We start from the raw sequence: 18,324 nt of genomic DNA, 5'->3' as shown, positions 1-18,324 counted from the left end.
GCGGGAACGTGGGTTTGCCAACCCCCATAGCCTCGCAAAAGCGAGCCCTCCCTGTGGCAGGCGGCCCTGCGGCAGAACCTGCGGCAGAATTGCCTCGGACTTCTCAAGGGAAACACTCAGCCCCAATCCCTTGATCGTGGCGATCACGCGGGCCATAGCCAGCTCCGACAGATGGACGGTTCCACCTCACGCGGCACCCCAGAACAGCACCAACGTGTCGTCAGCGTTGCACGTCAGCGCCGAGTCCGAAGGCATCGGCGCCCGAAGCACCGCGTCGTACGCGATGTTCGACAGCAGCGGACCCAGCACGGAATCCTGCGGGACCCAGCGGTACACCGCCCTCTCAATCATCCCCCCGCCTCGGACGGTGTAGACGATGCTACGGTCCCAGAGAAATGCCCGGACCACTCCCCGTAGATACGCGGGTACCCGATGAAACTCGAGGGCCCGGCATATCCTATCCGAGGGGATGCTGTTGAGGCGTTGACCACGTCCAGTGACACAACCAACGCCACGCAACCGCCCCGCTCGTCCCCCTCAACCAGGGAGCGTACACGGACTAAGCGTCGGCCGTAGACCGTCCCCTCCGGAAGCCAAACTGACTCTTGTGCAGTCCGGAAACACTCCGGGACAAATGCGACTCGAGACGGGCCGCCACCACTCTGTCCAGTAGCTTGCCAGCCCCGTCCAAAAGGCATACAGGCCGATAAGCGGAAGGCGAGTCCGGAGAGCGTCCTGGCTTCGGCAGCAAGATCATCTGTGCCTCTTTCCACAGAACGGGGAATTCGCCCCGAGACAGGCATCTGTCGGACAGACGCATTAGTCTCGGGGCCTAGACCACGACGACGACCTTCCACAGGTAGAACGGGACTCCGATCCTCCCGACAGCCTCGGCCAATTCTTCCTCGTTGATCCTCGATTCCGGGCTCCAACTTCCCGCGGTGTCACGTGGCTCTTCTTCCGACCACCGCTCATCGGTGAACCTGCTATCCTCTTCGCCTGTCGCTCCAGAGAACAAGGTGCCGACAGCCTCCTCCAGGAACCAAGAGTCCATGCTCTCCGTTGCGAGAAACGCCCATGGACGAAGTTTGTTCAATACCATCTTATAAGGGCACCCCCAGGGATCGGAGTCGAGGCTGAGCAGAAGCTCACCCCACGCCCATCTCTTCGTCCCCTTGATGGCTTGTTGCAGGGGCCTCCACGCTTCGCGGTACACCTCATATAGACGAACCACCGTGGCTTCGTCCTCCCGCCACCTACACGGATGCACGACTCGCGGAGGCGTGCGATTCCCTCGGACCACCAGTATACCGCGCCAGCACGGCGCGGGGTTTCGGACCGCGGCATACACGAATCGCAGATCTCATGCACGTCACGTCTCAGCCAGATCGCTCCCGCCTCAGCATCCTCGTCAGTTGGAGATTCTTCCGACCAGACGATGGCTATAGCGGCCGCCGCCATGAAGTCCTCGTCGCGGTGGGTCGCCGCCCACCGCAGGAATCTTCTTCTCCTTCCCGATGGGCCGGTAGGACCGCTCGCAACGAGCGAAGGGTCGCCCATCGCACCCCCAACCACCACCTCCATCAAGATGTGGAGGTGGTCCAAGAGGCTCTCCTGCGGGGACACGCCCCATCCGGAAACAAGGCGGGATGCGGCTGGGCTTGCCCACGAGAGGTCCACCATGGTCTCGCCCCGCCACGCCACGCACGTGCTGGTCGACCCTCAGATCCCAAGCGGGAGGTCAAGTGCGACCGCCCAGTCCTGCACGTCGCGCCCCCTTCCGGGAGCCTCACGCCGTTGAGTGAGCGTTGAAGTCCCCGAGAACCAATGACGGACAGGCGCCTAAAGGTCTGACGCAAACCGCGAGTCCGTCCAGGAAGAAGGCGTACTCTATCCGGCTGATGTTGGGCGACATGTAAACGGCCACTACGGCTAGGTCGCCTCATTTCGCTGCCACAAAGCCTCGTCCCCGCTCGATCACCGAGCCGGAGGGACTTCCCGCGCTCCCGTTCCAAAATATGGCGACCGAGCCGATTAGGACCCCAGCGCCCCGTGATGCGTCGGGAATGCTGTATGGCCACCGCTACCAGAACAATCCGCCGCAACATCAGGCTCTAGAACATTAAGGCCTGAGCCTGGCGGGCGCGGTTGAGATTGTACTGCAGTAGCAGTCGTCCTTTTCCTCTCCTTCCGCTCACGTCGGGGAAGGCTCCGGTTCCATAGCCTCCTCCGGGCGGTTCCCTTCGCAGTCGGTGCATCCCACTTCTCCGTCCTCTTTTCTGGCCTTCATGGGACCAGTAGACGGCGGCATTGTTTTCTTCCTCGTCGCCGCGTCCCCGCCATCGCCTGGAACGGTTCTTACCTTCTGTGCGACCCCATGCGGTGTGACGCGTCAGTCCCAGGGCCGTACACCAGACACTTAGGTACTCGCGCCGAGCAGTCCCTGGCACGGTGTCCTTTTGCCCCGCATCGATAGCAGCGCTCCGTCCGGTCGACCGCCGACTTGCAGGCCCTGCGCACGTGACCCGATTCCATGCACCTGAAGCACTGGAGCTGTCGCGCCGAGAGAGGGGAAATCCTCGCCGTTGAACGACCTATATTGATCTTATTTCCCGATCGAGCGACCCATTTTCCGCTAATTTTCCTGGCCACTGTCAGCGGGTAGCGCAGCCACATCAACCTGAGGGCCCGAGGGGCGGAGCGTATGACTCCCAAATTGACCTAGTCGGGGCGGCAGCCCCCGGCCTCGGCAACGGCGGCCGCTACCTCCTCCGGGGTAATCGAGGAGCAGCACGGTTACCTTGGCGGATAATTCCTTCAGCGTGGCCGCCATCCGCTCGGCCAGGCGGGATGCTTTACTCCCAGCGTCTTGGACTGAGATCTCGAACAACATCGCCCCCGTGATTGCTTTCCTGAGTCTCAGCTCCTTGATGTCAAGTTCGGGGAGTTTAATTTCGCTCCTCACTATTGACATCGCCTCTCTGTACGTGAAACACGAGCCGTCCCTCACGGTGAGCGATATCGCGGCACATCTTGGGCTTCGGGGAAGGCGGGGTATTTTCTCCTCGCGCGTGTCCCGCCCACTGGCGGTACGTCTCTTTCCTTTCGCGACAGTCTCCGCTCCGTCACGCCTCCCGCTCCCCGCATGGATTCTCGTCCCGTGAGGCGACGCACCGGGGGTCTAGCGGCCACCTCCGCGAAGGTCCTTATCCTTATCCCCGACCCACCACTGCCGGCCGTCGCCCCGTGTGCCGAGACCCCTTTTCGCAGCATCGATGACGGCAGCGACGACGATACCCAGTCCCTCGGTTCTTGCGCCCTCGGTCGGCGCATGGATCGTTGGAAGAGCTTGCGCTGCTGGCTTTCTGTTCTTTCGCCTTGCTCTCCCTCTTCCTCCCCCGTGACGGTGGTGAATCCTACCTTGTCGGCCGACGGCTCCACGGTCGACCACGAGGTGTCTGTGGCCGCCCGCAATCATGCTTGCACGGTTCCTGTGGCGGCGGCAGCATCCGTAGCCGGGGGGGTGGTCTCTCCCCCGGCTTTATTTCTCGCCACCACTCCACCAACTTGCGGAGGAACAGGATCTTGATATCCTCTAACGGATCTGGAGATCCTGGGACACCAAATCTGAATTTGTTGTTTGCGCTACTCCCCAGCCCGTCGGGACAGCGAGAGCGGCGCGACGCTGGCCAAGGGTGTGGGGGAGGTGGGGGAGGCGGACCCATAATCGCTCCCGTTGGGTCCCGGGGGCATTTCCTTTCGTCCTCCTCGTAGAGGTGATCCCCTCCCTTTTGCCCTTCGCTGGCGTTATTAGGGCTATCGGCTCCCTTCTCCGAGCGTTCCTTGGTCAACCGTTCCACCGTTTCCCGGAGACGGCTGACGTCTCTCTCCAAAAGGCATATCTTCCTCCGCAGGTATGCACTGTCCTTTTCCTCCTGACCGTGGGTCGGTTTCGCGCTTTTCATGGTCGCTTGTTTGTTTACCGATCCGGTCTTCGTCCCATCGCTTCCCGCAACGTCGCTGCCGTCGGTACCGCCGCGGGTAGCAGCGGCGTCGGCCACAGTAGCGGCCTCTGCGTCGGTATCGGTGTCGGCGTTCGCCCCGACAGCAGCGCGGAGTCCGAATCCCTCCCGGACGCGTCTGCCCACCGCGTGCGGCGTCCCGTGCCTCCGCCGCGACCGTTGGCAGCGGAGAGGGTGCCTTCAGCGGGCCCGGCGTTCCTGCGGTATAACCGCTTTCCGAGCGCCCCCGCAACGGCCGGAGAGGGAGAACACAACGGCATTTCGTCGTCGGATCACACCCCCATGCCCCACGCCGCGCTTCCGCGGCGTCCCAACCCGCGAAGTTCCCGGGCCGATGTTCATAACGTCTGGTTCCTCCTGCCCTCTCCGGTTCCCGTGTCTTCCTCTCCAGACGCATGAGCGCGACCCAGACGCCTGGCGGCCCAGCCCCGGACAGCCACAGTTGCTCGATGACGATGCAGCGGGACCCGCTTTACAATCTGCGGCTGCTCCGGTACTGGGGTATCCCTCCCCTGCACCATAAACAACTTTTTGTTTCTAGGGTTTCGATCCTGGTGCCACTCACTCTTTCGCGCCCTACCCCGGTTGAGGCCGGTGCAAGATGACGGGGAGCCCCACAAGAAGGTGAGGTGAGTGGTCTTGGCAGGTACGGGCCCACCAACTTCTCCGAAGTTCTCCGCACCGAATCGGCCATTGGCGAGTGCCCAAGGCGCCGACCAACCACCACCCGGCTATAGGAGAACATCAGATTCATCGGGGTTTCCCAGGGCGTGCGCCCTGAGAACCCGCACCCGCCTCTTGCTCCCCATCTGCTTCTTGATTTGTATATTTCTTCTGTGACTGTGGGTATCTTGAGGTCGCGATGGATTGTTTCGTTGGTAACATACCAGGGTGCATTTATTAGGGATCTTAGCGTTTTCGATTGGAAGCGTTGGAGTATTTCAATATTGGAATTACTTGCTGTTCCCCATAGTTGGATTCCGTAGGTCCAGACAGGTTTTATTACGGTCTTATATAGTGTAATTTTGTTCTGCGTGCTTAGGTTGGAGCGTCGGTCAGTGAGCCAACACAATTTTTTGAGTTTGTCCTTGAGTTGTTTAGATTCGTCTACGATGTGTTGTTTCCATGTTAATCTCCTGTCCAGAGTCATGCCCAGCTATCTGACTGTGTCCTTATTAGGAACTGTTATATTGTTAATGGAGACCTGTAGACAGGTTTGTTTTCGCAGCATGAAGGTTACATGTGTGGATGTTTCTTCATTAATTTTGAAGCCCCATTTATGGAACCACTTTTCCATAGAGTCGGACCTCGCTGGAGAGTGGAGAGTGGATGAGCGGATCGGGTCAGCGTGGGACGCTAATAGCGCTGTGACGTCAGCAAATGTTGCTATAGTTATCTCTGTTGGTATTGGTAAGTCGGCAGTGTAGATGGAGAACAACAGGGGTCCGAGGACACTACCTTCTGGTATGCAAGCTTCTATTGGAAATGTTGTGATAGTGGCGTCTAAGTGTTTGACCATGAATTGTCTTTTGGTTAGGTATGATTTTAGAATGGAGCAGTAGGTGTGTGGTAGGATTTTTTTAAGTTTATATAGAAACCCTTCATGCCATACTTTGTCGAATGCCTGTTGTATATTTAATCGGCTAAAGGGGTTCTTGCATTTGTGTAGCCATTTAAGGGCTTGATGTTCTGTTTGAATTTTGAATTTGCGGCCTAGTAAATATTGTCTAAGTCTTTTAACTGCCCAAACGATAGCTAATAATTCCTTTTCTGTTGTAGTATAATTTCGTTCAGGGGAGCTTAATGTTCTTAAAACGAAGCAGCAAGGGTGCCCGTCTTGTGAAAGGATGACTCCTAAACCTTCATTACTGACGTCCGTTGTTAACGTAAGTGTTCTCGTATAGTCGGGATATTTTAATCCTGGCTTTTGGCATAGTTTTTCTTTTTTCTTTTAATGTATCGAAGTTAAGTGTATTTTGTCAGTCCAGTGGAATTGTATGTCTTTCTTAGTTAGTTCTGTTAACGGTTTGGCAATTTTTGAGAAATTCCTAATAAATTTCCTATAGTATCCGGCTAGCCCAAGGAACGATTTTACATCCGTCGGATTTTTGGGTAGTTTGAAGTTCTTTACTGCTTCAATCTTTTCAGGGTTAGGTTTTACTCCGTCTGCTGTCACTAAGTGTCCTAAATATTCCAATTCGGGTTTTAAGAATTCACATTTATCCGGTTGTATTTTTAGACCTACTTCCCTGAGCCTTTGGAGTATAATGGCTAAGTTTTTATTATGTTCCTCTATCGATTGCCCGAATATAATGATATCATTGAGATAGACGAAACAATGATTGTTAATTAAACCTTTTAACGCGGTATCCATCATTCTTTGAAAGGTAGCGGGTGCTTGAGCCCCAATGGCATTCTGTTATAGTGGAAGTGTCCTTATGGTGTGCTAAATGCAGTGTATTTCCTCGAATTCTCATCCATGGGTATTTGATGGAATCCCGAGGATAAGTCTAAAGCGGAGAAATATTTTGCGTTCCCTAGTTGCGATAGTATATCGTCAATGTCGGGTAATGGATATGCGTCTTGGTCCGTTAATTCGTTTAACTTCCTAAAGTCAATCACTATTCGCCACTTTTGTTTCCCCGACGCGTCGATTTTCTTTGGAACGACCCAGACGGGAGAGTTATAGGGAGAGTCGGAGGGTTCTATAATCTTTTTGTCTAACATTTCCGTCATTTGTTTGTTTATTTCGATTTTATGGTGTTCAGGAGGACTGTAGGATTTTACGTTGATGATTTTATCTTCTTTCAACGTAATGGAATGTTTAGCAAGAGATGTACATGGTAATGTTTCGCTGTCTAAATTAAATACGTCCATGTAATAGAGAAGAATCTTTTTCATAGGTTCTCTAAGAGGCTTTTCTATATGCTATAGTCGAATCAAAGATTTGAATTTTTTAATTTGATCTACAGTGTTTGTATTTTCAATAATGTTAGAAATTTGAACTGAGGACTTACCACCATTGATAAAGCATACTGGCGTTGGCTTTCCTTCGAGGTATTCAATTTTTTGAATGGTTTCTCCTGGTGCGGGGTTTGTTCTTGCCGCAGCAGAAGGGTGTTATTATCTAATTTCAATGTTTTATTGGAAAGTTCGAATCGATATTGATTTAAACCGGGTAAGCCTAATATGTCGTCTTCTATAATAGGGAAATTATCATCTACTAAGGAAAATTCTATCTTTTTGTTGAATAAATTTAGCTTAATTTTGGAATTAGATTCGTATTAGGAATGTCCCATGGAGGATTTCTTCGTGTCTGGTATTATTGTTCTTCCTGCGTAGCATCCTCGTTTAAACAAGTTGATTCCTGCTCCCGAGTCAACGACAAATCGCAATCCTAGTCGTTCTGGTAATTGTAGTCGTATCGTGGGTAATCTTCCTGAGGTAGCATTGTTGATTCTGATTGTTCTTGAATGTGATGTGTTGACAATTTTGGCACTGATTGGCAAGGTGTCCCAATCTATTGCATTTGAAACATTTCGTTTGTGTCCTCTCGCTTAATGGACGGTTCTCAAGCTTTGTAAAATTATTCATTCTTGGTTGAATGGGTGGAGTTTTGTTATTCATGTTACTTGTAATCGTGTAGCGATTACTTACTGGACGAGACGTCTGGTTACGATAAAATGGCGGAGCGGTTGTTTGTCGTGTCATCCGTCTGCGCACCCAGCAGACTTCACAAAGGATATAACCTAGCAAACGCGAGGATGGTCTTAATGCTTCGTACAGAGTTTCGAATTGGTTAATATAGATATTGCGGATTGCCATTGCGGTTTTTCCTACAATTTTCTCTATTTTTAATAATCATTGATAATGATCATTTATAATTTAATTTATGATCATTTTTAATAATAATGTTTGTTCGCTACACATCATTCTCATTTCTTTTATTTTACGAATAAAATCTTCTACACCTACATCATCTTCTCCGTTTAGTATCAGAATACATTTTAATGCACTTTCAACTTTTAGATTTCCAGAGTTTGTAGCTGTTGGATTGGATGGTTGGACGTATGTTGGTGGTCTTTGTGGCATAGGTTGAGGTGGATTAATATCATGTTTTAATATTGATATATTATCGTCATCATTAGTCATCATAGAACCAAATTCAGTTGATTCTATGTTTATTTGTGATAGTTTAACACGAGAGAGGTTTCTACCTAATATTTCTATTTCGTTAGCGCGTTTTCTATTTTTTTCGTTGGTTAATCTTAATGCATTTTTTATTTCATTAAATTGTTGTCGAAATTCTTCATTCTGTCTCTGTACTATGTTTAAAATTTCTCTGGTAGAAGAGAATCGAGTGATCCCGTTTTATTTTGGGTTCCACTTGTAGAGGGTAAACTTACCTGGGCTTTTGAGTCTTCCTTGTTGTTCATTGTGAATATTGTCTCTTCGTTAGAGTTGCTAGAGAAACTAACTTTTCGCGTTCTATATTGTTTAAATGAACCAGATTTTTCACATCTTGATATGTAAGTTCGTAGAATGAGGTTCCTTTACGGTGTTTTCCCCTGTGGCACGTTCAAAAGTGTTGTTTGAGTGTCAAACTCGTCCTGCTGATTTGATCCACTGTGGTAAATTATTGGTAGTAGAGTTCACAACACAAGTGGTCCGAATCCTTCGATCTTCAATGATGTCCGTAGATCAAAATTGTAGTTTCGTTTACACTGAAGTGAATGGATCCTGGCAGGATCGCAAAAATGTCACATAAAAATGACAGGAAAATAATAATAAAAAAAATGTTGAGTTCTTGAACCAAAGTTCGAGATACCCTTATTCTATAATAACAGTACGATAAGTTTACGATTAGAGTTACAGAAAGTTACAGAAAGACTGAAGCCTCGATCAAGACCTAACCCTTCTAGATGTTCGCTTATCTTATGCCTACGTGCCGAATTCATATTCCTTTGTTTTGGAAGTTGGTGTCCTGTGCAAAGCGGTTCAGGTTTCCTGAGTCGATTGTAAATATTTGTTGACGTTACAAATACATATCGGGGTGCGGGTTGAACGCGTGTGCAAGGGGTTTGTGGTCTGTATAGATCACAAAGTTTCTTCTTTTAACAGCGTGTCGAAAAAGTTTGACCGCGGTGTACATCGTAAGAAGTTCGCGGTCGTATGTGCTATATGTTTGTTGCGCGGGAATCAAGGATTTTGTGACAAATCCTAGCGGCTGTCATTTGTCGCTCGCGCGTTGTTGCAATACTACACCTATTGCGTAGTCGGACGCGTCTACCGTGAGGTTGACGGGCGCACTTGTTATCGGATGCGTTAGCATCGTGACGTTCGTGAGAGCACGTTTTGATTCTTTAAAACTGTTTTCAATTTGTTCTGACTACTCGCATGGGCGCATTGCCCTTTTTCGCACCTTTTAACAGGTCATTAAGTGGTTGAAGTATTCTCGCGGTCGCCGGTATGGAACGTCGGTACAAGTTAATCATACTGAGGTACCTATGAAGCTGCTTAACGTTCGTGGGCTTCGGAATATTTAACACTCTTCCACACGTTCGGCTAGCGACTTAATTCCGTCGACGTTTATCGGTTATCGGAGGAATATGATTTCGTGCGCGCCGAATTCGCATTTCGCGGGATTTATTACAATACCGTAGTCGTTGAGGCGGTTGAATAGTATTCGCAAATGTTCGTGGTGTTGTTTTTCGTCTTTCGAAGCTATTAGAAAATCATCGATGTACGCGTAGACGAAATCGAAGCCACGTGTGATTTCGTCGACGAATTGCTGAAATATTTGCGCGGTGTTCCGAAGTCCGAATATCATATTGGCTGCTTCAAAAAGTCCGAAAGGTGTCGTGATCGCGGTTTTTTCAACGTCTTTGGGCACGATCGGAATTTAGTAGTAAGTGCGGACGTGGTCGATCTTAGAAAAGATACGCTTATCCTATGCGGCAGCGAGTACCTGTCAGGTACGGTGCGGGCGTTCAACGCACGGTAGTCACCGCAGGGTCGTAGTCCTCCGTCCTTCTTCGGTATGACGTGCAGAAATGATGCCCATGGGCTTTTCGATGGCCGCATCACTCCTTGCTCCATCATCATCTCAAATTCCGCCTTGACCTGTTTAACTCGATCGGGTGCGAGGCGGTGAGGTTTGCTGTAGACGGGTGGGTCGGGTATGGTTTCGATATGGTGTACCACACCGTATCGAGTTTTCTCTCATCCGAAAGTCGGTAGACAGGCCAGGTCCGGCAATTCGCCGAGAAGTCGGTGATACGTTGACTCACCAATGATTGTCTTAATCGACGCTGCTTGGGTCGTGTTCGTGTATCCTCTTGTTGACAGGTTCTTGGTCGAATTTATGAGATGTTTATTTTTTGCATCTACCAACAATTCATAGTGGCTAAGGAAGTCCTTGCCGATGATAGGCGTGTTAACGTCCGCTATTATAAAACGCCATTTCAGTGCTCGACGCAATGCTAGGTCGAGAGACACTAAGATGGTGTTGTAGGTCGCGATGCGTAACCAGCTGGCCGCGAACAGCACGTATGTATCTCTGTTCGCGGGTCCGCGTAGTTTGTTGAGCGGGTATACGCATATATCGGCGCCGGTGTCCATGAGGAAGAAGATCTTCGATTCTTTGTCTGTGACAAAGATGCGGCGGGATACTAGGCCGCCGTCGCATGCCGTGGGTGGTTCCGTTTCCCCCGAGTCCAGCTGCAAGGGTTTCGATAATTTCTTGCTTGATCTTCAAAGGTTGGATGGTAGTAACACAAATTAGAGTTCTGCTGTCTGTTTCGATGCCTCGAGCTTGATCGTGGATAACGACGATTGGCGAGGCGCAGCGCGCTAATTCGTGCCTTTACTCGAGATAACCGGTCATCTATCGTGTCAGTGACGCGGTTCGATTGTTCGCTGGCCGTAGCTGGTGGTCCGTCTTTCGGGTATTTTTCGTGGGTGTTGTTGGCCATCTTGAGCTGGACGTTTATTTCTGGTATCCTCAGCGCAGTTAAAACGTGTTGAATATTTACTGGAAGGTGGATCTTCCAGATCGCCAGCACGAGGTCGTTGGAGGCTGACAAGGGGCGAGCTTCTTCAAATCCCTATAGAATTGGGACGGCGTCCTACCGCCCATTTTTTCGTCCTCAAGCGCCCTGAACGCTCTCGAACTGTCTGAGTCTGTGAATCCTGTAATAATTTCGCTCTTGGCACTCGTCATTTTGAATGTAATACGTACACCTTTCTCCACTTTTATCTCACGTCGGGTGGTCACCAATTTGAGGTGGTGTTTGGTGTAACTGATGTACTGTGTAATCTGAATTTCTTAATACTTCAATTGCTGTTATTACATTTTATACATTATTATTAGGCTTGTTGAATTAATATCGAACTATTTAGTTGTTTATTAGACATTATTAACAAAAGTTTATATAATCTTTCGGACTTTTTTCTGTTTTCCTCCATTGATAGTCTATTTGATCTTTTCACTATCAGTAGTTTGTATCATAAACTTTTGAAACAGAATATAAGTTCGACTATTATTCCACTTTAATATAATTTGTTCTAATTTTGTACATTTATGCCAACGTTTAAATACGTTTGTTTAAATCTTTGATGTTGTTTTGTACAGTTCATTGATTAATTGCAGAAACGAATAATGGAATAATTAGCATTCTATTCCATGCTTTTTCATACAGTAACGTTTAGTAACGTTTAATTTATGATATACACGTTTATGATATGACAATCATATATACTATATATATGTCGGAGATGAAAGGACACCGGAGCCTTCCCTTTGAAGCTTTGGGAAAATCCCTTAACATTGTAAACTAGATTTTACCATAGCCGTAATTAAGCAATTGCCGTCATTGAATCTGATTGTATTTGTTCGAGATTTGTGATAATGAGCTTGGGCTCGGGGCAACAACCAGTCGCCGAACTTAGCCGCGTTCAAGGGATGAACGTTTTGTCTAACAAAGGTATGGGATAATAGTATAGCTCTCATTAAAAAAGAAATAGTTGCAGCGGCACTCGAGAGTAAACATTCCAATTAATGTGATATAATCTGATATATATGTCGGAGATGAAAGAATACTGGAACCTTCCCTTCGGAACTTTGGGAAGACCCCTAGTATTGTAATTTAGATTTCACCATAGCCGAATTAAGAAACTGTTGTCATTCGATTCGACTGTACTTATTTGAGATTTATGATAGTGAGCTCGGGCTCGAGGCGACAACCAGTCGCCGAACGTAGTCGCGGTCAAGGGATGAACGTTTTGTCTAACAAAGGCATGAAGTAACTCTATAGCTCTCCTTAAAAGAAATACTTAGGACGGGGCACGACGGTAAGCATTTCAACGATTTCTGTCCCGTGGCTCGCCACACGCAGACTCTATTCTTTGAGTAAGATGATTACCAGATGTCGACGCGTCTCCACAGTACATGTTCAGCTAGCCCGAGGACCTGCTATAAATCTTAAGATCTGTTTAACTAAAGTCCTTCAAACCGACAAACAGTCCTCGTCCCAACTACGAGAAAATAGAAGAAATCTATTTTTCTCACGAACGACGCTTCCTCTTCTCGAACTTTCTCTTAAGGGCGGCTAGCACCCTTCCCTAACCACCAACATGGAAATTGACCAATTAACAGTAACGCCAATTTCCCTCACTTTCCGAACGAAGGCTTTTCTCCACGAATCCGGTGATTTCGTGCCCTTAGGCACACCCACCATTGTTTTCCTCGACAGCGTTACCGTGATGGAGAACCACTCTCCCGTACGATCTCAAAGACGATTCAAGTAACTCTCAGATACGTAGTGATTGTCCCATGCATTAACATTGAGTACAACTTAGACGTTGAAGAAAAGTAGAGTTCGTCATCCCCTTGACCGCGGACCCCCCCCCCCCCCCCCATAATGTTGAAGGTCACCGAACGGGCCCCCGCGTCCGGTGAAGAGAATACTACTAGTAGATAGCAGAATATGGAGGAAGGAATGGAACCGGCATCAAAGATAACAGGAAATCCATGAGGATCGCAAATAGGATGGATAAACCAGAGGGTTCGGGCATGGATCTGGTCATGACTCCAAGCGCCGAATCAGATGCAAGAAATACCACAGCAGAAAACTCGCAGGGAAGTGCGAGTTCGGGCGTCGAAGAGTTGATGGCCTATGGGGCCCCATCCTCATCAGAGACGTCCAGGGGAAGAAAAAGGAAACTGACACCTACAACTCCAGATACACCTATGGAACTGACGTTGGAGATGAGAACATCCTCCACAGCGAGCATAAAAGCCGAACTAATTCGGCGAATAGAAGAGATAATGAAGGTGGCGACAACATCATCGAACTTAAAAAACACCTATATTAAGACTTTAGAGGAGGCAGCAAGCATCATTGCCGCGGGCACGCTGGAGTTGACAAGGAAGACGGGGCCCGCCTACAGCACTGGAGCAGCCAGGATGGCGGAGATGCGGGTGGAGGTACTAGAGAAGGAGATCGAGGGGCTCCAGAAAGAGCAATCAGGAAAGGCCAGGTGTGTCCGTCAGGAGAAGGCACGGTGTCACGCCTCCACTTTAGAGCTGGGGCACCCTAAGGAAGATGACGAAGTGGGAGGGGAGAAGGGACGTCTATTTGCCCTCGAAAAGAAATTCGAAGAGCTCAGGCCTTCACTAATGAGGCCCTGGAAGAACGCCTACAGGACTGGCGTTATAGTCCGGAAATAAGGCAGAGAAAGGCAATCACGGATGAGAGCAATGCCACCCAAATATCATCGCCCTCAATAGAGCAAGAGAGTGGTGAATGGAAGGTGGTCGAGCATAAGAAAAAGAAGAAGGATGCAAAGAGACCAGGTGCTGTCAAGGCGCCTAGGACCACCCTAACGCTGAGCGAGGGGACGAAAACATCATATGCCGAAGTGGCGAATATGGCGACGACTAGATAGAAAGTCCTGCTAGCCGAATTCGGTATTGAACGAGTCAAAATCAAGAAGGCGATGAGTGGGAGCCTCATTCTAGAAGTTCCCGGGGAAAAAGAGAGGGAGAAGGCATCCGCGCTTGCAGCATGGTTGAAACAAGCCCTGGATCCGATCACGGTGAAAGTTGCGGCCCCAACAAGAATGGCGGAGCTGAGGATAACTAGAATCGGCATCTCGGTCGGCAAGGAGGAGCTTCAGGACACCCTGGCGAGGGCCAGAGGATGCAAGGCAATAGAAGTTCAAGTAGAAGACAGGACCTCCAGAGGTGGACTTGGATCAGTCTGGAAAAGGTGTCCGACAGCAACAGCGCGGAAACTAAGTCATACGGGAAGAATTCTTGTGGTGTGTTCAATGGCGAGGGTCGAAACCATCCCGAAGAGGCCCTCAAGATGTTATAGACACTTAGAGCTGGGACATGTGAGAGTGACCTGCGAATCTACGGTAAACCGGGGGCAGCTATACTACAGGTGCGGAGATGTCGGTCATCAGGCTAAGATCTGCCCTGCCTCCGTGTTCAGGTGCCGCCTTTGTGAGTCGCTTGGTGCGCTTGCCACTCGCAGAATGGGAGGGGCGGCATGCGTTCCGCCGAAAACTAAAGAAATGAGCCGGATTCGGGGCCTGCTCTAGACCAACTTGGGGCGATCGAAACGGGCACAAAACCTGCTCTTCCGGACGATGAGGGAGAGCAGGGTAGCCCTGGCAGTGGTAGCCGAGCTCTATCGTATACTAGACACCCCTAACTAGGTCGGAGACCTGGACGGCTTAGTCGCTATGACGTGGACGTCAGAGCACTGGGAACACCGGCCGCGGGGATTCTGCTCGAGCGGGCCCCGAATACTGGTCGCGTTAAAGGAGTTCCTGGACGGAGTTGGGCATTGCGTGAGACGATACCTTCCACGTCACGACTTTAATGCTCACTCCTCACAATTGGGGAACACAAGGACAAATGCTCGTCGCCAGGTGCTGTCAGACTGCGGGCCTCGGGCTCTTTTTATTTAATGCGTGGCGTGGAGAGGGTGCTCCGTCGTCGATATTACATGAGGTAGTCCCAATGCCTTCCAACGGGTCTCAGGCTGGGAAGTAGCTGAAGGGGTTGAGACTCTCTCAGACCACCTGTATATATTCATGGAAATCGGACTGGAGACAATGCTCGCGAGAAAGACCCGCGGCATTAGGGGAATGGAACGCTCCCGCCCGCCACCTAGATGGCGCCTTAAGGATAGAGACAGCGGGATGCTCCAGGCAATAGCCATTGTCGCGGCCTGGAACTGGGACACCCGTACAGAGGAGAAAAACATGGACGAGGAGGCGGAGAACCTTCGACGAGACATGAAAGCGGCATGTGATGCGTCAATGCCGCGTTCCGTGCCTGGAACTAGACAGAACGGGAATGTGTATTGGTGGACCCCGGAGATCGCAGAGCTACGGGCGAGGTGCATTCGGGCCCGCAGGCGTTCCAGAGAGCCCGCCATCGTCGACGGCTTCATCACGAGGAAGAGATATCCCTCTGCTACGAGACATATAGAGAGACACGACGCATCTTACAGCGGAGGATCAAGAGCTGAAATCTGATCCTGGATGGACCTCGTCCAGTCAGTCGAATCCGACCCGTGGGGGTGGCCGTACAGGATGGTGATGAAGAAACTGCGTCCAAGGGCCCCACTACTGACGGCAGATATGGATCCGGAATTACTGGAGGAGGTCATTCGCACACTGTTCCCGCCACAGGAGGACAGCCCGGGGCAGCCGCGCACTATCTCGACTTGGAATGGTGGTAGGAACCAGGGTTTGCGGAAGAGGAGATGCTGGATGCGGCGAAGAAAATGGCCTCCCGCAACGTGGCGTCGGGACCGGGACGGATATGGGCGGAGACCCCAGACTACGTCACCTATTTACAAGGTGTCTGAGGGAGGGAGTCTACACTCGAATATGAAGCATGGCGAGCAGCCTCCTCCAGGCTGGACCTGCTTCGGAAGGAGGGACGACCGACAAACTCGCCGTCCGCATATCGTCCGGTGTGCCTATTGGATGAAGTGGGCAAGCTCTTCGAAAGAGTCATTGCCGCCCGTTTGGAGACCCACATATCAAGGCGAGTGCCAGGTTGGCACAAAAGCCAGGGGGGTTGCTCGACGATGGACGCGGTGAACCGAATACGGAAAATTTCACGGGCCATGGTTTCCCAGGGTGGGGTAGCACTGGTAGTCTCTTTAGACATAGACAATGCATTCAATACCATACTCTGGAACGGGATATTGGAGGCTCTTGAATTTTTCGAGGTGCCTCCCTACATCATTCGTGTCATACGGGCCTACCTGAGCGACAGATGGGTCAGCTACACCGACAAGGATGGAGAAGGGCGGTGGCCCGTTAAGCGCGTGGTTCCTCAGGGCTCGGTTTTGGGTCCGATTCTATGGATCATCGGATACGACGCAGTGCTTCGTTGTTCCGTGCCTCCAGACTTAGGCATGGTGTGTTATGCGGACAACACCTTGATCTTGGCCAGAAGACGCTGGTAGCACGAGACGCTGCGCCATCGGAGAGCCTGCCGCCGCTTGCTTGATACGGGCTATATGCAGGCTGGGCCTAAGGGTGTCCCCAGCCAAGTCGGAGGCCATATGGTTTTAATATGACTATCGACGTAGGGAGACTCCTCCGCCCCGCCTGTGTTTGGACATAAGCGGAGAGGATGTTGAGGTAGGACCTCAGATGAAATACTTGGGCCTCACTATCGACAGTCATTGGATGTTCGGGCCGCACTTCAAGCTTCTGGTTTTCAAAGCTTTCTGGTTTCTGATGACAGCCAACGCTCTATGTGGACTGCTGCCGAATGACCCCACCGATGGTGGGGCAGAAATCGGAGTGCGCCGACTGTATGAGGGAGTCATCCATTCTCGGGTCCTGTACGGGGCTCCTGTGTGGGCAGAGGATCTGATGAAAAGTCTACACAGTCTACTCTTGCTGAGGAGGCTTCATAGGACGACCGCCATCAGGTTCGTAAGGGGATACCGGACGTTATCATATGCGTCGGCGACTGTCCTGGCGGCGTCTCCTTCGTTAGAGCTCCAGGCCTTGGTGCTTCGACGAGTGTACGAAGACCGGAGGAGCCGAAGCTCAAGCGGGGACTCTCCCCCCCCCCCGGGTTAGATAGCAAGCGGCCCGTGACGTTCGGAGGGAAGTTAGATGAGAGGTATGGTGGCGCTCCCACCTTGTGAGGCAGATAGAATAATAAATCTTCAAATTAGTATCCAGATAGTATTTTATAAATAAACATTTAGGTGTCTAATGCTCAGAGTTTACAAACAAGTTTTTCAAGTTGGTTGTAGATAAAAGTCTATAAAAAGAAATCTTTACTTCTAATAGGTAGAATTTCTACAGAAATCGTGTAATTTTTATATAAGTAGAGACGACAAAAAATCTAGAGTTTTGATAAAACTAATTTCAATTTAAGTTTATTTCACAAACCTCTACAAGACCAATGGAAAGAAGATATTCTCTTATAGTATTAGGTCATCCCATAAGTTCGTGCCGTTTTTCGAGCGTTTATATATGTTAAGATTGTTTACATACCTTTCAGTTTCATGAAAAAATGTAATCCCCCTCTCGTTGTACAACTTCTTCCCATTTTTCTGGTAGGGCCATTATTCCGTCTCGATAAAAGTTCTCTTGTTTTTCTTTAAAATAAGTTTCTAAGCTATTTTTGAGAATGTCAATATTTTCAAATTTGTTACCTACTAAAAAGCGTTGCAATGCTCTGAACAGGTGGTAATCATATGGGGCAATGTCTGGGAAATATGGGGGATGTGGTAAAATTTCCCAATTAAATTCAGACAATTTTTTTGTAACGCTTTTCGCGACATGCGGTCTAGCGTTGTCGTGATGAAAGATAACGCAGTTCCTATTCACTAAACCTGGTCGTTTTTCAACTAGCGCTTCCCTTGATTTTTCTAACTGAGTGCAATATTTGTATGAATTAATGGTATCACCACTAGATAAAAGTTCAAAATAGAGTATTCCTTTATAATCCCACCATACACACAAAAGAACTTTACGTGGATGTAACCCTGATTTTGCACAGCGTTGAGGTGGCTGATTTCGTTGGGACCAGCTACGTTTCCGTTCAGGGTTTTCGTAAAGTATCCACTTTTCATCACCAGTTACCAGGCGTTTAAGGAATGGCTCATATTTATTACGCGCAAGTAATGTCATGCACGCTGTCGTTCGTTCAAGACGGTTGCATTCCGTAAGTTCATGGAGCACCCAAACGTTCAAATTTGACACCATCCCCATTTGTTTTAAACACCTATGTATCGTTGTCTTAGGT

General features: G+C 49.7%; 1 protein-coding gene across 1 annotated transcript; it reads left to right on the top strand.

Annotated features, from left to right (window-relative positions):
- Window positions 1–15,632: 15,632 nt before the first annotated feature.
- Window positions 15,633–17,330, top strand: LOC125386317. Its single transcript, XM_048412030.1, has 4 exons — window positions 15,633–16,103; window positions 16,187–16,515; window positions 16,646–16,993; window positions 17,279–17,330. Exons 1-4 carry the CDS (start codon window positions 15,633–15,635, stop codon window positions 17,328–17,330), a joined length of 1,200 nt encoding a protein of 399 aa, XP_048267987.1.
- The last annotated feature ends 994 nt before the right edge of the window (window positions 17,331–18,324 follow it).

This window comes from Bombus terrestris, chromosome 14 (genome assembly GCF_910591885.1).
Source record: "Bombus terrestris chromosome 14, iyBomTerr1.2, whole genome shotgun sequence".
NCBI classification, from domain to species: domain Eukaryota; kingdom Metazoa; phylum Arthropoda; class Insecta; order Hymenoptera; family Apidae; genus Bombus; species Bombus terrestris.
Note: the sequence above shows the minus strand (reverse complement) of the source record. Positions and strands in the feature narration are given on the sequence as shown.